At 46.5% G+C, this 22,646-nt stretch overlaps 1 protein-coding gene across 1 annotated transcript in view; it reads left to right on the top strand.

Moving 5' to 3' along the window:
- Positions 1 to 21,419, top strand: part of LOC108936930 (insulin-like growth factor 2 mRNA-binding protein 1) — a 30,734-nt gene extending 9,315 nt beyond the window's left edge. The window contains exons 3-15 of the mRNA XM_029254334.1: positions 12,524 to 12,572; positions 13,545 to 13,596; positions 14,421 to 14,484; positions 15,601 to 15,897; positions 16,237 to 16,371; positions 16,667 to 16,789; positions 17,207 to 17,342; positions 17,833 to 17,955; positions 19,252 to 19,368; positions 19,743 to 19,817; positions 20,651 to 20,782; positions 21,016 to 21,129; positions 21,276 to 21,419. Coding sequence (XP_029110167.1) covers positions 12,524 to 12,572; positions 13,545 to 13,596; positions 14,421 to 14,484; positions 15,601 to 15,897; positions 16,237 to 16,371; positions 16,667 to 16,789; positions 17,207 to 17,342; positions 17,833 to 17,955; positions 19,252 to 19,368; positions 19,743 to 19,817; positions 20,651 to 20,782; positions 21,016 to 21,129; positions 21,276 to 21,419 — 1,561 coding nt within the window. The remainder of the gene's footprint in view (positions 1 to 12,523; positions 12,573 to 13,544; positions 13,597 to 14,420; positions 14,485 to 15,600; positions 15,898 to 16,236; positions 16,372 to 16,666; positions 16,790 to 17,206; positions 17,343 to 17,832; positions 17,956 to 19,251; positions 19,369 to 19,742; positions 19,818 to 20,650; positions 20,783 to 21,015; positions 21,130 to 21,275) is intronic.
- Positions 21,420 to 22,646: the final 1,227 nt, after the last annotated feature.

A 22,646-nucleotide genomic window follows, 5' to 3' on the forward strand; every position in this document is an offset into this window, starting at 1 on the left:
GAGTTCTGTTACTCAGAAGTCTGACGTTTCTCCGAATTTTTTTTTTTTTTTTTTTTTTTTTTTTAAATTGAAAAGTTCGTTCAAGTTCCTCTTTGGGATGCGTTTTCTTACAAAAACTGCTTGGTCACATAATAAAACATTCCCGGTTTGCTAACGTTTATCATAAGTGAATTTCACATTCAGGACATTATTTCATATTAGCAACGTTAACGTGTGTGAGAAATGGAACTCGGGGGACAGTAAAATAGTAGCAAATTCGTTTCTATTTCCTATGATCGCTTAATATAACAAGAAAATATTAATTCGATTTAATGGGGGGAAAAAAGCGTCATGTTTTCCAACCACACATTTCTGCTACAATCCTGGCTCGCTTCCTGTGCGCGCGCGCGCTCCCCTCCCCTCCCCTCCCCTCCCCTCCCCTCCCACGGTCTGCTGGTGCGGTGGGCGGTGTGCGCTCGGCGGGCCCGCCTCTTGCACGTTGCTGTAGTACTCGAAACTGCTTTACCGCCTTTATGAATGGAGGCAGGTTTCCCCGCGCGCCATTGTGCAGCAGGAGCGTCACACTCCTGCTCGGAGCCGCGCGCTGCAAAGATGTGGAGCTCGCTGGACTGAGAATGCGGGAGATGCAATACTACATTCACTAAAGAAAACTGTGTGAGATTGAAATATTTTTTTCCACAAAGCATGTGTAAGGATTGGATAATATATCAAGTCAATATAATTCAAAACTAAATGTTGCTAGTTGAGGTGCGGTACTTCAATAAAAGTATTATCAAATGTGGAGAGCATCAAACACGCATGTGGACAATGGGGTGCATGGTCCTAAAGTGTCTTTTTTTTTTTTTTTTTTTTTTTCTTCTCTCATTTCTTACACGCACTTCAAAATGGCAGTTGTCATTTTGAGTCCTGAGTGTTTGAACATGCCCACGTTTTGCTAAAAATAACCATGAAGGCAAAAACACAGGTAGCGCACTGGGCCCACAGGAAGCGTGCAGTTCACCTGGGAGAAATGGGGTTTTCTCCCCCACCCCCAGCTGCCAGCGGAGCTGACAGGATAGGCACACATCCCAGCAGAAGCCCACGTGCTACATGCTATGTGCACTGGCGCTTCCCGTGCTCGTGCACGTAACGCATTCATTGTGTTAATTGGGCGTTGTATAAGATGGCCGCCTGTGTCACGTGACTGCGCTGGCCCTGGGTTCTTTCTGTAAGTACGAAATGCCGGCCTACAAATACCTCCGTTTCTGCTCTCCAGCTCCAATTTAAAAAAATGAAAAAGAGCAAGGAACACGTTGCACGTTCATTGACATGGAAATACTAACCTTCAAGTACTCGCCTAAAGTATTTAAGTAGAATAAATGAAGTATCAGTGTGTCTAACGCCGAGAGTGCGTGCATTTTAAAATTACCTTTATATATATATATTTGTATATGTAAACTGTGGGGGAGATGGAAGGGGGGAAAAAAAGTTTTACATTGCACCCCACATCGTCTTCCGTCATTTGTAACAACTACTAGTCAGTGCATGATTAATAAACGGGCCGCTAGTATTTAATTTAACCGTCTTGCTTTGCATGAAGCAATGCCATTTGTGATTTCCATTTAAAAATAAATCTAATTCACAGCGAAAATAACTTCCTCACAAAGCCGCGGGTTTCGTTTTCACAAGTTAGTTATTAGACATTATCAAGGTGCTTCCTCGAACGGTATAGGAATTTCAATTGAGGAGGAAGTGACGGAAAAACACAGTGTAGTTTACCTACCAATTAATTAATTGATACTTATTACGTAAGGATATTTTAATTTATAATTAAAAGATTTCCTACGGATGAGTCATAAAAACAGGCAAAAAATCGCTCGCTCAATATTTGAAGGGGGGGGGAATCATAGTTTGGTCTCACGGTGTTATATAAATAATATGCCAGAAAACTAGAAAATAAACATTTCCAACCTTTTATAAAGTACAGTCTGTACTACAGACAGTTGCTGCCCTGTCTTATTAAAGCAGAAATGTGGGTTTACTGAGGCCTATTCGTCGGTAGTGTCTGTGAAATGGTAAAAATTAAAGCTGAGAGAAACGACAATACGACAACCTACTCACTAAATGGTACTTAAATCCATTTGCATACTTTTAATTTCCTTAAGTTTAATAAAATGAAATGTTTCGTTCATTAGATGAGGATCCACACAAACAAAGCGCTTTCCTCGAGCACAGCTGCCATTTTGTGACACGCAAACGTCTGTCTGCGGGCACCACCTCGGCGAAGTTCTCGCTTCCCTGCTCGTTTGACACGTAACACAAACACGGCCCTATAAAACTTAGACAATAAAACGTAAAGCGTACTTGCCTAAACTGTTTCTGTTAGACAGTCGGTTTACACAACCACCCATTTTGCAAACCCCACGACTGGAGCAGTTTCTCACAAAATGGAGGCTCGACCAGTCAACGGACGCGCCTCAGTGTAGAGGGTGAACTTCACCCTGTGGTGAACGTACTGCTCCTGTACGGTGGCATATTTTATCAAGACTTTTTGAACGAACCACTGCGCTGTCAACACATTAAAACTACAAAAACGCACAATATATGTCCATAACGCAAAGTGCATTGCACACTCGCGCTGTACGCAGAAAGAAAACGTTACCTTTTACAGAATTTGCAGCACTGGACATCTCACTGACGATGTTAAGACACACTAATATTGCAATGAATATTAAAAGTTTCAGCTGCATGATTCGTTGTCACACTTTTTTTTTTTTTTTTTTTTTGCGTGTCTGCTATACAATGGATTAAACAATAATAAACATTTATCATTTCGTGAGTTTGTGTCATTTTGAGTGATTCTCAGGTGAGTATTTGCTTTTGTGGACAGCTCAGTTTTACTCTGTGCTTCAGTTTGAAAACAAAAGGTGTGATAATAGTGCATTAATAGCAAAGACATTTTTTTTGGGATGGTGTTTAATGCTGGTAAGTTTGTGCGACTCGCGCCTGTTGTTTCCCATTGTGTAATTGTACGTGTGTGGTTTTGGTCTCTTGGTGTATGAACCCTTCCCCCAGTGCAGCAGCTCTCCACCTCTGCTAAGACTGCAGCCCCTTTGAGACCCTGACTGTTTACTGCCCCCCACCCACCCCCGCGCACCCTGCGCTGCCCCCGGCCTTTAAACCCAGCGGTCGGACCAGTCTGACCAACACGCATCCTACCGAGGGCCAGGGGTCGGAGGCCGTGGTTACGAATTCTCAGTTGTCACGAGGGCCGGGTGGTTTGGAGAAGGCTTTCCGGGTTTCCCGGTAGCACTTTCTCAATCCCGGGACTCGTGGAATGTGCAGAATGACAGCGGAAGGAGGCAGGGCTGCTGCTGTGAGCCTGACAAGAGGGGCAATGCTCTCCTAGTTGTTCAGTCATGCTCTGAGTTAGCATGGAGTAATGGGTGTTAAGAGGAGGCGCACGGCGGTGCTGCCGACAGCTGTGCGGTGAAGATGAGCAGGCTGCCACCGGTTGGAAGCACGGTCACATTATTGGCTTGGGGTGCTGTGCTCAAGAGCTACTTGGTATGTACTTAGGTCTGTTACGGTCTGCATCTTGTGCTCCTGCACTAGATGTTCAATCCTCGCTGACCTTTTAAACCTCTTGAAGGTGGCTGACTGTGGAAACGGTGAATAGTTTTCTGCTACGTACTGTCGCTGTCCTGGTCAACCCGTGATGAGTTGATTTAAATGTCCAACTGTGTGCGTGGGTCTTGAGGATGTGACGGGGTGAATGCTGCCACGTTTGACGGGGTGAATGATTAACCGGCGCGTGATTTATTTTATTTGAAGAATATCGTATCATTTGGTTTCAACTTTGTGGCTGCTGAAGAACTTGCTTCGCAGCTGAAGATGTGGAACGAGATAAAATGAGGCGTATCTTCTGCTCCTGTGCGCGGAATTTAAATGTCTTTGACGTGATACGAAGGCAATGAGGTGGGATCTCCTGGGCTTAAGCATCAACTGCTTTGGTGGTTTATGAACAAGCGCAGCTAGTGCCGTGCGTGTTAGTATACGACAACAATGCGGATAATTCCCTTTTGCATCATACCCCCCCAGCTTCAGAATATGCTACCTCTGAATACAAATGGTTTCTTTTTGGACATTCGTCAAAGTGAAATAATCAAAACTGTCCAAGTGTGACCTGAAGTCACGTAAATACAGTATGTGTTCATTCTGGTTTGTTATTCTTTCCACCTCCTACTACCGTGTTACACAAGGCAGTCAGTTTGGTGCAGAAAATGGGACCGACATAAATAAATAAATAAAATGCTCAGTGCTAATTCTGCTACAGGCAGAAAGCCAAGAAATCTGTTGAAGCTGAGCAGGTTTTAGAAGTCCAAGCATGTTAAGAATCCATCCCTCCTTCCATATTGCAGGTGGTTGGATGTTTGCATTGAAATGAATGGTGGCAGGGCCATTGTTTTGAAAAACTAGAGATACATTCTTGATTCTTTAGAGATTTAAAGCCAGAACTGAACTCTGCACTTTGTTCCCCAAGATGTCAAACCTGTACCTTGTCTAGAGCCTATTTCTTCCTGTGGATCTGTCCTGTAGCATTTGCTTGGTTCAAGTGTCCTGAGTCATACAGGAGAGAACCTCAAAAACCTCCTTCGTGAACTAACTCTTTTGGGACCCTAGACAGACCCATATAAAGAGTTCATACCGTTGTCTCCTTCTGTGACGAGTGCTACGGTTTGCACTGTAATCCATACGTTTTGTTACTCTGAACCTTCATTGTACGGATGTCAATCTCTAGTGTGGGAGAGCCTTTCCCATAACAGTAAAACGTGCACAACTGGCCAGAACCGCCTTTGTAGTAACTTGGGTTTGTTTGAATCTTCTCTTCAACCCATTTGTCAAGCAGTCCCTTGTTATTTTTACTGGCATGGGCTGTGATGTCTTCAACTGGCAAAATTGGTGCTTTTTTGGGAACTTTTACTCTATTTGCCCCCCCCCCCCTTTTTTTTTTTTTTTGTTCCTGGGCTTTTAGGGTCCCGGTTTTGATTAAGTGGAAAAACTCTTCTGCCTGTTTTTTAGTACCTTCCAGGTGTTTTTTTTTTTTTTTTTCCTCTCTCTCTCTCCCTCCCCCCTTCCCCCTTCTGATCAACGCAGTGCTGTTGGTGCTGATCCTGAGCAGTGGGTGTGTGGTGTGATTAGCACGGTAAACCCCTCATTATTGTGTTTGTGGTGGACTGGGCACAGCTTGGTGAACACGGGCTTTACCCTGCTACACAAGGTGAGGTAGCTTGCCGCTTGGCTTGTGCGTGCGAAACCGACCCGTTTCTCTCTGCGGGAAGTACTCGCAATATCGTGCGGTACCTGTGTGGTATCAGACGGCATCCGCAATACAAGTGGGCTGCGCTGGTCTCGCTTCATTCATGCCGGGATCCCTGTTTGGGCTTTTGTTTGGAGATTTGCCATGGTCTGTTTCCTAATGGTCTGTTTTTCTTTGGGGTTGTTGAGAGTTGTTGGTGGTGGTTTTTGTGGTTGTTTGTCCCCCCTCCCTTTTAAAAACCCTAAGCAGATTCTGTACTGTTCATGGAGTAAAGTAAGTCATCTGATTCAAAAAAAATAAATAAATAAAAAATTGCATTGCATTTCTGCGTATGAATATTCTTTTACCTTCCACCCCTCCTGGGGCATAGGCTGCCAACAAGGGTTCTCCAGGCATCCCTAAGAGCTGAGATGTCATGAAGTTTCCTTGTTGGCATTTCTATAGCTGGCAAGGTTTTTACCATGTGGGGTAGCTAGCCCCACGCCCAGCCTTCCTCCTTTCTCAGCCGGGCTTGGGACCGTTCAGGGTGGAGTTGAGTATGAATATTGAATAATACTGTTCAACACACACATTTGGTATTTTCCTGATTCTAAAAATTGTTTTTGTTATTTTTGTATTTGTTTGATAACTCAAGGAAAAAAAGTACAGCGAATTGATGGAATTGCTGCCAGTGTTTGTCAGAAACTGTAGGTCTACAGAGTCCTCAATTTGATGCTTGCATACTGACAGCATGCCGTGTGGCGTTTCTCCTCAAGATTCGTCATTTGCTTTCTCTTATGCTTGAAGGTGTGCTGTAGCCTTCGTATGTCTTCCAGCTTCAAGAAGGCATTTCCAAGCGTGCCTAAGGGGAAATTCCATGGTGACGTTCTTGAGCACGACACACACAAAGACTCACTCCTCCCGCTACTTATTTTGGCTACACCTGCTTTCTGACACTAGCTTGATTTTCTTGAGTGTCAGTCCAAACTACCAACTAATCCCTTATAATATGTTGTTTGTGAAACTGTTGCGATGACTTTGGATAAAGTCCAAAGAAACCTCCTAGTTAACATGTAGTATGGACTGTATGTACTTCAGCTGTATTTAGTTCCTGCACCTTCACATCCTTTATGTCCTGGAAATATGAAACTGCTTGCTAGATCAACGAATGAAGTGTGGAGTGTCCCCAGTAGTATCCACTGTTAAGGATGCATTGATGGTAAATACTTTTTCATGCAAAGTATTTCACCTTATTGAGGCTAAGATTCTGCCCTCCCCTGTGCACCACTGTTTTCATATGCTGGCCTCAACGGAATGTCTGATCGTACCTCTTTTACATTTACGTTCATTTAGCTGATGCTTTTCTCGAAACCGGCATAATGTTAAACTATTTACAATTATTATTTACCCATTTACACAGCTGGAGAAATTTCTGGGTAAGTGAAAGTCAAGGGTCCTAGAACTGGAGGTGGGATTCTAATCTACAACCTTTGGGTCCAAAGGCGGCAGCTCTGACTACTACACTACTAGCTGCCCCGCTGTGGTGTCAAAGTGTCATACGAATCCAATACTAAAATATTTTTTTAATTTGAGGTACTGCCGTTTATATATTTAACTACATTTATTAATATGGCTTATAGAATTGTGTAAACAAAATATTGCATGTAAAATATGGTTTTATATTGATGCTCAAGTTCCCTTTGGTTGAATGTTTGTCTTGTGTCATGTTTTGGATATTGTGTGCAAGAAAAGCAATGTCATAAGCGACAGGAAACTTCTGTGAAATGCCATGCAGAACTGAGCATGTTTAACCAAACATGCATGTTTCATTTCCTGCACTGGGTTCTATGCTCCCCCTCCCCACATATCCTCACCACACCAAGGAATCATGGACTCCTCACTTGAGCTTTGGAATCCAGTCTGGTAGAGTTTAACTACAAATTAATCCTGGTCTGCTAGAGTGACCACACACACGCTCTCGCACACATTAATTCACTAAAATAACACTGTGATTTGTGCACATTAACTGAAAATTCTCCTTATGGCACAAAGGTGATTTCTGGAAAGGGTTTTCTCATTAATTGTTTGCATCTTACATGTGATACAAGGAAACTTGGATCTAACGGTCATTTAAATGTCATTTTCATAATATATTTCCATTTGGTATGAAATTGTGCATCAATATCCATTTGTCTCCTGAAGAGGTTCAGACCTACAGAGCACTTCTCTGCACTGTTTAAAAGCTCTGCTCGGCACCTTTATAGCCAAACTATCAAACCTAGCTTCTTACTACACCGTTTTCACTTTTGAATTTTACAAATTGATTGTGAAAAATTCCACATCTTTGTATTTTGACTCTTTGAATGCATTTGAGAACCTAGACATTCCCCCCAGTGCTGAGTAATCTGACACGGTATTCTCTTAGAATGGCCTGCGAGCTGCTCGAGACGATGTACGTGTGCTGAGGGTGCAAATGTGGACCTGGCCGTGTGCGCCTTCAACGAACCAAGATGCATTCCGCCAACGATTTTGCGCTTTTTAAAACTTGAGCGACCCTTTCATGAAGGCTAGCGTGAATGATTTGTTTTTGTTGTATGGTAGCAGGCAAAATGTTAATGTCACATCAGTATCCTGCAACTGCCTAAAGTGTGGAATGACCTCTCACCCCCTTGTAGGTTAGGGTCGGAGGGGGATGGGCAGATCAGGAAATCCAAAGTTTAAAAAGCAGGAGAGGGCTGTACAAGAAAAGGGAGGAAAAGGGGAGGTTTGAAGGGGGAAGGAATGCGAGTGTGGTCTTCAGCGTTTGTTTCGTAATTAGTTTAAGCTTCCCACAAGTAGAGCATGGGGATTTTGCGATAGCCAAATTACATCCCAAGTTTTCTCTTAAATTTATCTACAGCTACTGTCATACGTTTCGTTTTTTTTCTTTCTTCTAGTTAAGAATTGAATTTTTATGGAATAGTTGTTTCATCTGCAAAAGAATTTCCATTGTTCTCTTTTTCTCCAGGCTTTCCCTCCCTTTTTTCTGGTCTCGGCCTGATTGTTTGCGAGCGCAGCAAAGCAAACAGGAAGCTGTAATTGAACAAAAGCAGAAAAAATGAAGATAATGACAAAACCTAATACATGCAGGAACTTTCCCGCATGCTTTTTTTTTTTTTTTTTCCCTTTCTGCTTGACGTTTTCTTCTGAGTAATCTGACTTACATCGGTGGCATGAGGCTCGATGTGGTCTTACCACAGTCTTCTTGCATTTACAAGTGAATAACCAAAACCAAATCCTCCGTAGGTTGGTTCAGGCTGTTTGGTGAGAAAATAAATAACCCTTTAACCCCATCAGCCTTGGACCATGCCTTTTAAGCGAGGTATAGAAGGCTATTCCTTGTTCTTCGTTATACCTGGGAGTCCCCGCCTTCAGATCTTTCCTGCTGAAAGAGTGAGATAATACCTTCAGCCGGGTGATTGGACGTTAATGGATAGGAGCAAATGGGGGAGGGAGCGATTGCGATGGGGGAGGTGGGATGCCTTCCAGCATGGTGGCCTACGGGCAACAAACTACTCCCGCAACATCCGGTTGTGGCCCATGATGCATCTGCACATGTCTGATGGCTAGCATTCTGGGGGGTCATTCTCATGCTAAATCTCCCTGAGTGTGAGTGAGCAGAGAAGAAGACCTTCTGATGGCCTGACTTGGTTTAATGTGGCAGTCTCTATTGTATTTCTGAGAGCGAGATGGGGGGGGGAGTAAGGATCACCAGCAGGATGGTTTGGGAAGATGGGCGGGGGTCACATGTGCTGCAAACCCACCCCCAGGGCGGTGGGAAAAAACACTTCCTAATAAGGACTTTTATCACATGAGCATTGTGGGAGGAGCTCTTGGTCCTCACTGGAAGAGCAGAAGCAAACAAGATGGTCCCTACGTTTGCTTCCCCCCCACCTCAGTGCTGATTGTTCTTCCCCCACCAACTCCAGACTGTTGTGACCCCCAACCCCTTCAACGCCTTTGCCCCCATGGTCCCTATTCATTTGTTCGCCTTGCTTTGTGGTGGCCTTATTCCCTTCGCCTCTACCTCGTCTTTAGGCTTCATTTCTTTCCTCATTGCATTCATGAAGGAGGCCAACTTTCAATGGTAACCCCATCCCTCTGCAGCTCCACCCCATTCCCATCAATAACGTGACCCCCCCCCCCCCCCCCCCACTCCTGGGACTATGACACTGACTGCAACCCCCACCACGTCATGTGCCTTTTTCTGAATCTTTGACCTTTGCCCTTTGTGGCACGAAATTGCGACTTAGTGAATGATAGCTTGGACCGAGAGCTTTTATTCGCTGAGAGCGCAAGGCAAGTACGAAGAACGAACGGGTCCGGGTTGCCCCTTGTTTACTCTTCGCCTCCGAGATTGCATCCTCAGCTTTCGCACTTGAGAGCGTGAACCTGAAATGGCTCTTGAAACGTTCCCCAAGATTTGCAAAGGCATTGTGTTTTAAGCGGCTCGTACGGGAAGACGTTCACGTGGAGCTGTCGTACGTTGACTTGGCGCAGAGTGCGTGCAGTGATTTTTTCAGAGATGTGTGCTTTGCGGGGCGTTTCGGGGTTAGCGAGTGAGCAGGTCACGTGGAATGCTGCCAGGATATGGTTTGCTCCGTCCCAGACCCTCCCCCACTCCAACCTTCTGGTCCCTTCTTCCTCACACGTTGTTGTTGACACACTGCAATACACACAGAGGTGTTTCGGTCGTCCATTCAAGTGCTGATCGCACTTTCACACCGCTTTGAGGGTACATGAATTTGTGCCACGGAACTCCTAGAAAGAGGGCAGTGACCAAACCGTGCCTTAATGAAGACCAGTCAATGAGTGCCCCCTGTTACTCCCTGCAAGGCCTTGTGATCAAGGGTGGAGATGGTCTCCCTGGCTTGAATTGCTGTAAATGCCAAGTGCTGGTAGATCTCTCCAGAGGGTGGGTGTGTGTGTGTGTGTGTGTGTGTGTGTGTGTGTGTGTGAGAGAGAGACAGGAGGAACAGAAGGGTCTCATCCCAATCAGGACTCATGCTGTTGCTGTAGATGAATTTGGACCACAGAGTTTTCGTCACCTTTTGGTTTTCAGACTTTGGCACGTGGGTGAGTTTCAGAGGCCCGTTGGCCTTCCATTTACATTTCCCCCCCGAATGTCAAAATGTAGAATCTATTAAAACGGCTCACATCTTCCACGGTATAATTTTGGTTCTTCTACAGTTCCCCCCCCTGCCCCCGTTTACATTTGTTTGTTTAGCTCATGCTTCTCAACAAATTGACTTAAGTGTTAAGCTGCTTACAATAAATGATCCATTTATACAGCGTGGTAATTTTACACTATGAATTCATGGCAAGTCCCCTGCTCAAGGGTACTGCAGCAGGTGGGGGGATTCTGGCTTGGGTCTTCTGAGTAGAAGGCATCAACCAGTGTGCTTTTTATTTGCTTTTATAAAATTAACAGAACTGGGTGAAATGGGCAGAGAGACAGAATCGGTCTTCCGAGAATGCAAGGACACACAGCACAGCACAAGGACCAAACTTTGCAGTAGGTAGCAGGACTGGTCCTGCAACACCATCCCAGAAGCTGCTCAGAAGGTGACAAGATCCTCATCTGAATTGTGGCGCGCGTCAGATGTTAACTCGTCTAGCCGAACAAGGTGAGACGCTGAGCCGCAGGCGTAGCGTCGGGTGTGGACCGTAGCAATAAGACACATTTTCATTCCAAATATAACATAAAGACGAATAAACCTGCATCACGGGTCAGAAACAGTTCGGTTGAAATATCAACATCCATCCCATCTCTTCATCAGGCATGGAAACTGGCTTGTGGTTTTAACTGCTCTTTTGCTCAGTTTGAGCTCAATTTATGGTTTCTTTCGCAGTGTATGTTGGGGGGGATGGGATGCTTTCTTGTGTCAAGTCAATAGCACAACAGGAGTATCATGAAATGAAGACCGTAAGGGTGGCTGCGAGGGCTCTGATCTCATGAACACCATGAGCATTCCACAGAAGAAACCCTTCTCGTCATCTAGTCCGCCTTAATCCTTCATCTCTTCGTGCTGCGTTGGGAACATATGCTTCGATGGCGCTCTGTAGGCTGCTGTAGCACCAAGGCTTCTTTAGCACTGTCTGCTCCTGCTGGTTTGTTCCCACCACTCTCCCAGTACCATCCCCCTCCCTAATTAAAAGGCCACCGGTACCCAGGCTTTGGGGGGGTTCCAAGGCAGCTGGTAGAGCTACAGCAGCCGTCAGTGTCCGGATTCAATAACCCCATTCTTCCCGCTTCCCCCGATACCCCCCAACCCCCACCCCAGGGCCAGCAGGCACTGATGCGCTGGACTCCACTACATGTCCACGGAGCTCCTACGGGCGGCGCTTTGTAAACATTTCCAGAAACGAAGGTTACCCAGATCGAAGTTGACTTTTTGGCGCATCAACTGTTTGACTGATATTTCTAAGATCCCCAAGGAGGGGAGTTTCTCAGCAGAAGGCATCCACTTGTTGGCCTTCTCCGTTTCATCTAGCAGGTGAATCTGGTTTCCTGGGTCTTCCGCACTACCATTTACCCTGTTCTCCAAATCCTATCGTGCACAGTGCGGTACTTTTACCACTACTGCCATACTCCTGAATGCTAGATTTGCTGAAGGTAAAAATGGAAATATAATGACCATAAGCAGGTTAAATGTTATCTTTCAATACAAAAGGTTCCATTTGACCTGCGTGATAATTAAATTCTGAAATAAATTTGTCTCCCTGCTAAATCCTGTAACCTTTTCCCCTTGTGGTGCGTCGCGTATCTGTGTGTGTGTGTGTGTGCGTCGCCTCGGTGTATCTATTCTGTGCGTTGTTGTGGCCCGCTTTTGTTAATCAACTTAGAAAAAGGGAATTGTTTAGGTTCCATGTGTCGCTGTCGAGATGCTGCACACGGTTGACGGACGCACGCGTTGGACTGTAGCTTCCGGAGCGGTCAGCGGTCCCGCACCAGTGTGGTAGTCTTCTCGGTAATGACCAGATGGAGAGTCACGATCGTCTCGCGATGACCGCATTCTTATCGCGGCACAAGGGCCAGGGTGGAGTCCGGGGCGTCTCGCTGTCACTTCTGCACTTTGCCCCAGTCCGACATGGGAAAACAAAGTGACTGCTATCCCTGTCGCTCTCTCACATCTGCATTTTGCTCCTCTGTCTGCCACCACACTTTTGACGAAACCCCTTTTCCTTCTTCCTGTGTTGTTGCAGAACCAGAAAGCTCCAGATCAGGAACATTCCACCACATCTGCAGTGGGAGGTGAGTGATTTTTGCTGCTTTGTTTTCTTCTGATGTTGTCGTCATTTACTTTTCGGAAGTGCCACTTTTACCAGGCAACTTCCCACAAATTTGCCATATTTGTATTTTCTTCACTTTTGCACATGCCTGTATTAAAAAAAAAAAAAAAAAAAAACACAAACACAAACACACTGTGTTTGCATTGTGGACTGCAATTCCCCGCCCCCCGATATCATATTATTTGTTTAAAGAGGAACACAGATTTGAATGCACATGCAAATTGGGTGTATTTAAAACTATTGCAATAGGCGTTAATGCCTGGACTTCAGCTCGTCTTCAGGAATATTAAAATTGCCTGCAAGCTACAGAAATTTCGCCCCACTTAGCCATCTTAGATGGGTCAGCTGGTTCGCTTGTCACCGTAAAAGGAAGCGTCGTAACGTTGTCTCCATTGCGTGATGTCGGCGGAAGTCCCTGCACTGTGGAATGCACTAGACCATGTCCAGCATCGCACCGCTCGCAATCCCTGCGGCCTTGTGCTGCGGCTCGCGTTCCAGTCCCGGGGCCGAGGAGAAGGGGTTAACTGTCCTTTTGGTTAGCGAACCGTCCTTCTGTTGCGTGACGAGCCCCGGCTGTGGTGGGGTGAAGTTCGGCGGACGAGTTGCAGTCCTGAAATGCGGACGGCTTCCCAGGCCGCCGGGCTCTTCTCCATCACCGACACGTGGAGTGTGGGGCTGCGAGGGCCTTCGGCAGAATGGGCGGCGTTTCTGCTGACTCGGGCGACCGTCGGCGCTCCGGCGCTGTGAGTGCGGCCAAGGCGTGGCCCCCCGGATGCGGCCCTTCCCCGGCTGTCCGGCCCTGCGCTGCCGCGATGCACTCCGAACCACGGGAGGGCAGCGTTTCCCCTGCCGGATCCTGAGCAATTTAATGCTGCTGTTGTGGCGCGTTGGAAGGATTCGTCTCACAGCCTGTAAATCTGTGCTTAATTGACAGGTCCTCGACGGCCTTCTGGCTCAGTATGGAACTGTGGAGAACTGCGAACAAGGTACTCGTCGGTCTCGTACATCGTCGTTTCATATTCTGTCAGGCGGAGATGATCGTGTTGAGCCCTGGAGAGAAACAGGCCTGTTTTCTAGTTTATTCCTTTTCTTCTGCCCTTCATAATGAACGGTGATCACTAACATGATAGGTGGAGATGAACACTATCAAAAGCGTTGATCCACAGATAGCCGGTGAGCCATTATCTTACTAAATACATCTGTACCTAGTTACCAGTACCGTTGTTTGCATGATTCAGCAGCACGGCCAAAGAAAAAGCATGTATGGGGAAAAATATTTATCGGAAGGCGAAATTCAAACTAATATTTACAAAAAAGTTGTTTTGCTCCTTTGCTGTCTGCTGATCCAGTTCCTCGTTTAAGAACTTCCAATGTAATGGTTAAGGACTGTTAGGTGTTTGTAAATCGGTTGTTAATGGGAGAAAGTAACTGTGGCGCATAATTGCGTAATTGTTTACAACCCCATTACTCGCGCGTAAAAGAGTGTAAAGGCTTTTTAATCGCTGCGGGAGTTGACTCCAGGCTGTGCAACTTCAGGACACGCGACAAATGAGGTCTACTTCTTAAATGGCTGACCTTGAGATCCGTGTCCAAGTGGTACGAAAATGGCCTGCGAATGAGTAACGTTGGCTGCATGTGACCAGCTCTTCCATGGGTTTCGCGATCGGTGGATTCCGTCCACCACCCAAGTCCACGCTGCTCAGCATCTACTCCTTTCTCTCCCCATCTCCTCCCTCCTTTTGTTCCCTTTCTCTGTGCTCCTGTTCTGCCGCTTTGTCTGCTGCTCTCGCGTTCTGGCGTCGCCCCGCAGTGAACACGGACAGCGAAACTGCAGTGGTTAACGTCACCTATGGAACCCGGGAACAGGCCAGACAGTGAGTAGCCTGCCAGCCTTCCGCTTTTGCTGCTAGAATTTAATTGTGTAATTGTGGAATTCACCGAAATTGAACATCCTGTCTCCTGCCCATTGTTCTACTTGTATTAACTCGCAAAACAGGTACTTGGGGGGGTGGTATTTATGCAGATTTTTCTCATGCATCTAATTAATGCATCTGTGAATGATGATAATACAGTTTTTAAACTAATGCGCTGGTACACAGTATTGATGATGTGCTCTTAATTAGCTGTTTTCTTATACGGAAAATCCACAGTCGCCAAATATTTGGACAACAGATGCTGAAGCGATTAAGGGCTAGGAGTTGTAATAAAGGTTACCAGTTCCAACCCCTCCTAGCTGCCTGTCAGTAGATATTTAACTACAACTACAGTAATAATTTACATTTATTCACTTAGCTGATGCTTTTCTCCAAAGCTACTTAGAACATTAAGGTTACAGTTATTACAAGATTGCAGTTATTTACCCATTTATGCAGCTGGGTAATTTTACTAGAGCAATTTAGGGTAAGTACCTTGCTCAAGGGTGCAACAGCCACAGGTGGGGATCGAAAATGCGACCTTTGGAGCCAAAGGCAGTAACTCTAACCAGTCTAATCAAGAGCAACACTTGAAGCTTTTTCCTAATTTGGGATGGTGAGGAATTCATGTTACCGTCATAATAAAAATGTATCCCAGTATTAATTAACGTGTGATTCCCTTTGCTGACCTGCCCTCACTTAAAATCAGTGGCTTTTCTCATTGTGCTCCAGGATGGAGCATCACTGACCCCTACTGATTAGAGTGCGCTATTGCAGCTGCCTCTGTAAATGACTGGAAACTAGGTTAATGGAACTGTGTTCAGCTCCAGCAGTGTAAGTGGGGCGAGTTCACCTTAGATTGTAGATCATATTTACTGTGCGGCTGTTACTATCTGGGACGTTAGCGAAGGTGTCGTTTCAGAATGGGCCCTTTGTGTAACAGGGTGCCGATGCTGTGTACTGAAGAGGGCGTCCCAGTCGGGGTGTGAGCTCCGTGCGCAGTGATCAAGTCCAGTTTGCCACCCACAGCTGCCTTTCTGACTTTTTTTTTTTTTTTTTAAATTCTTTCCCATTCAGGGCCATTCAGAAGCTGAACGGCCACCAGTTTGAGAACAATGCCCTGCGTGTCTCCTACATTCCCGACGACATGGTGGACGGCGAAGGCCAGCGGGGGCCTGACAACGGGCGGAACGCGAGTTACGGGCCCCGGAGAGGGCCGCGTCAGAGCTCCCCCGGCGGCGGCGGCGGCGGCTCTGCCAAGCACCAGCACACGGACATTCCCTTACGCCTCCTCGTTCCCACGCAGTACGTGGGGGCAATCATTGGCAAGGAGGGCGCCACCATACGCAACATCACCAAGCAGACACAGAGCAAGTGAGTGCAGCTGCTCTTCAAGGTTTGTTCCTGGTGTTGAGTCTCACAGGGCCGTGGAGACGTCAAAACCAGTTCGTTGCTGAAAAGGGCGATTAAAAATCAGTGGTGTCTTTGGAAGAGAAACCCAGGTCGTGTTTCATTGTCTGCTGCATAGCTAAAGAAAGACAAAATATTCCGCTGTTTCACATGACCTAGATTTAAAACGATCGGAGCCGTATGACCCTTCATGGGGGAAGGGCACTATAACAGGCGAAGCCACTCGGAATGCTTCGAATGCTTAGCCTTATTCCTTCTTTCCTTATTTATACGTTCACTCACCCTGCAACCCCCTCCACCCAGGATCGACGTCCACCGCAAGGAGAACGCGGGTGCAGCGGAGAAGCCGATCAGCATCCACTCCACCCCCGAGGGCTGCTCCGCCGCCTGCCGAATGATCCTGGAAATCATGCACCAGGAGGCAAAAGACACCAAGACGTGAGTTCGCTGTCGTGGGGCTCAGATCCTCCCGCAGGCTTTATCGAGACCGGCCTCAGGGTTCAGAGCTTAAATAAATGTATGGAAAATATTTGCTCGGACAATCACTGAGCCGCCACTCAACAAACAGTAAATCGTACGTGATATCCGAGTCATGCCGAACTAAACTGCCTAAAGGTATGGAAAACGCACAAAGCGCATAATGAGATGTTTAGAGTTGTAGGCTCCCCTGTGTTAAATGTCAGAGAAGTGGTGTGTTTTTGGGGTTTCACAGTGCCCCCTTTCTCTCTCTCAGCGCTGAGGAAGTTCCACTGAAGATTCTGGCCCACAATAACTTTGTCGGGCGGCTCATTGGGAAAGAGGGGCGCAACCTGAAAAAAGTGGAGCAAGACACGGACACAAAAATCACTATCTCTCCGTAAGCGTGACAGGGTGTCGTTTAACTCTGTGTGTGTTTGGGGTGAGTTTGCACCATGCTTTTACAGCTTCATGGATCTGGCTCTTGGGTACTGGGCAGAACCCCATGGACTGTACTTTATGATCACAGTGTGTTTTGTTTTTGTCCTTCGCAGAAGGTGCAACGGAGCAAACATCTATGCCTTACGGCTCCAGCCATCCTTTCTGTTTCCTAATACACGTCTAGATGTGAAATCTCAATGCTGCTCTTTGCTTTGCTTTTGGAAGCAAGTATTTATGTGACTTGTGGTGACTTGATGTCTGGCAGCCATGCTGAGGCTTCAGTGTTTTTGTGCCGCTACAAGATAAAAACCGGCGTCATCGCTGGTGTACCAGAGCACGCTCGCTTGAGAGCACTGAGCCTCTCGTTCTCGTCCAGGCTGCAGGACCTGACCCTGTACAACCCTGAGAGGACCATCACTGTGAAGGGACCCATCGAGGCCTGCTGCCTGGCTGAGCAGGAGATCATGAAGAAAGTGCGGGAGGCCTACGAAAACGACATTGCTGCTATGAATGTAAGTTGCGCACATTTGCGTCACACCTCAGGTCAGGCCAGTGAGCTGCTCATCAGTTTTATTAACAGAGCATGATTTTTTTTTTTTTCTCTTCACCTTTACATTCCAGTTTAGTCAGCGTTGCTATATATGTCTTAGTGCCCTAGTTTCGTGTAGCGAGAAACAACGTCAGAGCTGCTGAAACGATGGTGGTCATCGGTGAGTTATAACTTTTGCCGCTCGGCAGGAGCAGCGCTCCCACAATGGCACTTTTGTGATGTGTCTTAGAATGCGCAGGCACGGCGAGTCAGGCGATGTGGAATGCTGGTGCACCATTCTGACCACAGCAATGAAATACAATGACCTCTCTGAGGCTGATTCTTGGTTACTACTGTAACCCATATATAGTACCTTCTAATTATGATAATTTCTGAAGTTCTGTGTGTGTGTTTTGACCTACTTTGGTTCATGTATAGCTTCTCATGTCATTGTCCTCTTCTTCTTTCTCCAGCAACAAGCTCACTTAATCCCAGGACTCAACCTAGGCGCTCTCGGGCTGTTCCCTCCCTCGTCCTCTATACCTCCTCCTCCCTCGGGAAACGCTGCATCTGGAACGCCTTATGGCTCCTTCGGAGTGAGTACCCTAAGGAGACGGCAAATCAACACTCCTCCTTTCCTCTTTGGGATGCTGAGGTGTGAAAACGTGAATAATTGGCAAAGCTGAAGTATTGAGTAATGAGGGAAAATTATTTGGAATTTAAATACATGCTGGTTCCACACCTTATGAACACAATTGGGACTGGAAGCTTGTTTCCGACTTGATTTTTCAAAAATCCAGACCCAGAGTCACCACTAAATGCGATTTAGTAACAATTTACTAATACAGGCGTCCATTGATTTGTTGAGTAGGACCTGTAAAAGTCTTGGATAAAGCAATAATAAATCATAACACGGAGTGAGACTTGAACACCTTTATTAACTCAAAGGAACAAAATAATCATGAGCAAATGAAAATAAAGATTTGTGGTATCCATAAAATAAGATGCAGTCCCGATAGACAAATCATTAATCTCATGAACATCTGCAACATTTCTCATCTTGATACCGACCGCAGACGCAAATCATTGGAGCTGCAGTTGAGTTTAACTGGTGTTCGCACTGTGCCTGTTGCTCGTTCTTTGTTGGAGTGCAGTAAACCGTGGTCTGGGTGAGCCCTGGACTGCGGCTGATCCCTCCATCCTCCTGCTTTGCTGTGGCACCCCTTCACAGGGGACATCCAGTGAACTTTGTGGTCAATAAGCCTTTGAAACAGCCCATTGCAGGGATGTTGCATAACTCTCCGTGTTTATGTAACTCTGTTAATAGGTGAGGACAGTATTGATTAGAGTCAGCAGGCTGTTCCTGTGGGCTGTCACTGAGCTGAGTGGCTTTGCCAGATGTATCTTATGATCAGGTTGTACGTTTGACATTTATTAATTTGTCTGACACTTTTCTCTAAAGTGACTGACAGGGTTAGTCTACCTACAATTTTTTTTTTTACTCGTTTATACAGCTGGGTAATTTTACTGGGGCTGTTTAGGGTAGTGGCAGACGAGTTACTGTTTGTATGCCGGTGATAGATAGGCCTTTTTTGTCATATGAACCTCATCACCTCGCCTGTGGTGAAGTGTCAGACCTTCCCGCCTTGCCCAAAAAGTCAAAAACTGTGCTTTTGACAGACGGTTCTCTCTGAAGCGACTGCAACTTCACAAGCAAAACTGTTGATGCACAGTTGGTTTGTTTAATACCACTCTGAGTACACGTATTCAGATGCCTGGAAGGGATTGAGCCGTTCTGAGGGAGAGAATGAGCACAGGAACAAAACCGTATCTGAGCCCGTTATTTGTGAGTAAGGTCGACCACCACCCTCTCTGACTCTATCCGCTCCCAGACCCCTGAGCAGGAGACGGTACACGTGTACATCCCAGCCCAGGCCGTGGGAGCCATAATTGGAAAGAAGGGCCAACACATCAAACAACTCAGCCGCTTTGCAGGGGCATCCATCAAGGTGAGACTTTCTGCTGGAAGTACCCGCACAGCCCTATATACGTACAAACGTGCGTTTTTTGCGTATGTTATGCTGACATACCTGTAAATGTGTAAACGCACCCTCCATAGTTGGTCCGCGAGGAACGATCATGCACCATTCTGATAAAGAGTGATGCGATTAAATTGTTTTCCTGAGACTCACTTCTGGCAGCTATAATTTACACTGGTTTTTTTTTCTCCTTTTTAAAGACATTGCTGTATTTCATGTATACGAATTCAATTCCGGTTCAGTTACATAAGAATATATCCACAAGCTTGTTGTCTTTACAAGAGCCTTAGAGACCAGGCTGGGACTCCCTGAACAAACGTGAACATGTGCTCGATTTGCTGCAGATTGCTCCGGCTGAAGCTCCAGACTCCAAGATGCGCATGGTGATTGTGACAGGACCGCCAGAGGCACAGTTCAAGGTTTGTTTGAGATAAACTGCAAATATCCCATTTAAATGGCGCCCCCGTCTAAGTAAAAATATAAATTAATGCAAAAAAACTGCAAACTATTTCCAGTTAATGTGACTGTGACAGTTTGACCTGTCTGCCACCCCTTAATAGCAGTCTGTGGGGAATAAATGGTTTTGAACAATCTAAAGTTACGTGTTAAAATTAAGACTACCACAGTTGCTACCAAAAAATTGTCCTCGTAAAGTCATTATCAGGCTCCGTTCTTCTAATAGTAAGGCAGTCTTTTGAATTGTTGAATCGTGCTTTTGAAATGATGAGAAATCCAGCTATTGTGGGGCGGCACGGTGGCTGTCTCACAGCGCCTAAGTGGTGCAAAAGGACGTGGGTTTGATCCCTGCTCAGTCTGTGCAGTTTGCATGTTCTCGTGTCTGCATGGGTTTCCTCCGGGTGCTCTGGTTTCTTCCCACAGTCCAAAGACATGCTATTCCCCCATAGTGTGTGAGTGACAGAGTGTGTGTTCCACTGATGTATGGATGAATGACCCAGTGTAAGTAGTGTATCTAGCAGTGTAAGTCCCTGCGGTGAATAAGATGTGTGGGCTAGCAGCACTAGATAGTATCCATTGTAAGTCGCTTTGGAGAAAAGCATCTGCTAAATAAATAAATGTAAATACTCTGTGAAGCAGTATACAAAAAAAAAATCAAGTAAAGGAGTCATTATGACTTAGATAATGTTTAATTTTTTTAATTTATTCTCATTGTGTAACTTTTCCACATGTGATTAAAGTACAAAGGTTTCCTTGGTCCTGTACTCTTCTGATAACGCCGCTGTTAACACTGCAGGCCCAGGGAAGGATATATGGCAAGCTGAAAGAGGAAAACTTCTTTGGGCCGAAAGAGGAAGTGAAACTGGAGACTCACATCAAGGTGGCTGCAAGCGCTGCGGGCCGCGTCATCGGAAAGGGCGGAAAGACGGTGAGACCCTGGCTGTCTGAGGGGTGCGGGGCTTCGCCGTGAACTCCGTGCAGGAAATACAGCAGTTGAAGTTCCCTGGGGAGTGGGGGGTGTTCAGGAAGTGCATCATACCTGCAGGGGTGGCGCGCTGCCTTCAAACACAATTACTTCCCTTTGCTCGCGTACCTTCGATGTGACAGTTAAGTGATATTTCCTCGCCGTGCTGCGTCTCCCCTTCCGCTTCATCTCGCCAGGTCAACGAGCTGCAGAACTTGACAGCGGCAGAGGTGGTGGTCCCCCGCGAACAAACCCCAGATGAGAACGACCAGGTCATCGTCAAGATCATCGGGCACTTCTATGCAAGTCAGGTGTGGACGACCGTCGATGCACATTTGAGACGAATGAAATGTTAACTAGTGTATTTATCATCGCTTATGTTCGCTGCTCGTTGAGTTTTAACGATTTTTCCCCTCTCCCTCTTCTTCCCTGTCCTCCGCTGCCCTGTTCCACTCAGCTGGCACAGAGAAAAATCAGGGACATTCTGGCACAAGTCAGGCAACAGCAACAGAAAGGTATGGGGGGCCACCAGGGCTCACACCTGCAGCCTGTTGGAGAACCAGGGGGCCCTCAGGATCTTCAGCCTAACCGGAGGAAATGAGGAGCCCTTACGGATTGACTGTGGTGGGCAGGGGTGGCGAGCAAGGCAGGCTGCGTGGAAGGGAAGAAGGTGCCTGCTCAAACTGGGAGTGTGTCTGTGTGTGTGTGTCTGTGTCTGTGTGTATTTGTATGTGTGTGATTTAAAGGCAAACATGACAAGACGCAAGAACGGAAACCAGATGCTAAGGCAGAGTGACTGCACGTGGGGCGGAGCTTCGGAGAGCACAGCTCACGGGAGTTTCGGACCCCCTGGGAAACCGGAGTCTGAGACATTCCCACCGCTTCTGCTCTTTGAAGAGCTGCTCCCCACCCGGTCTAGACCCATCTACGTTCACTCTTGCTTTTAGGGGTTGCTTCTGCATAAAAGTATACATTAAAGATGTTTTGTGTGCGCATATATAAACATATACGCACTCAAAGTCATAAAGAATTTGTTACAGAAACGTACAGTGAAGGGGCTGCGGACTAGAGATCAGAGGATCCCCCCCCCTTCCCCCAGGTGTGGAAGACTTGCATCAGGTTGTGTGTTATGAAAATGACACAGAATATGATTTCCTCTGGTGCCCATTAGAGCTGATTGCGAGGTCCCAGGTTTCAGTGGCCTGCTGTGGAGAGATCAGACTGCACGACGCACCAGTGAGATGGAGTCCTCCATTTGTCTGCCCGTTGTGTTTTTAGGAAGTCCTTGGTGGAAGGACTTGGGTTTCCATCCAGCTTTGCCCTGTTAAGCAGTTGCTTGTCCCCTCCTTCTGCACTCCGAGCCCATCTGCGCCGTCTATCGTCGCGGATCCGTACGACGGGTTATATCGGTCGTGGGTCCTTTTCAGACTTCATTGACTTCCCACTCTTGTCGTGGGTTATAATAGATGGGTCAGGACTTTATTAATTCTAACGGAAATTGCATTATGGCAAGTTGATTGTATTTTTATTCCGCATTTCACGATGCCAAAAAAAATCATTTGCCTTAAAATAGCTGCATGACCAGGCTTTCTCAGCAGGTGCCATGAAGTCGTGCGCTTAAAAATCCCGTGGCTGCTCCGTCGGTGCGTTGTAGCCGTTTCGCTTAGTATTCCATTCGCGCCGGCGTGGAAGAGGGCCTCTGATCTCGGTCCCGCTCCCCTAAAAATCTGCCAGTAAGATGTGAGGTTGGAAGATCTCGCTGTGTTGAGATCGACAAAAATCAAAAACCTACCTCAGGGCATTGTTACCTCAGTGTTTGTTCAGAAAT

The sequence above is a fragment of the Scleropages formosus genome, chromosome 8 (assembly GCF_900964775.1).
Source record: "Scleropages formosus chromosome 8, fSclFor1.1, whole genome shotgun sequence".
Classification (NCBI taxonomy): domain Eukaryota; kingdom Metazoa; phylum Chordata; class Actinopteri; order Osteoglossiformes; family Osteoglossidae; genus Scleropages; species Scleropages formosus.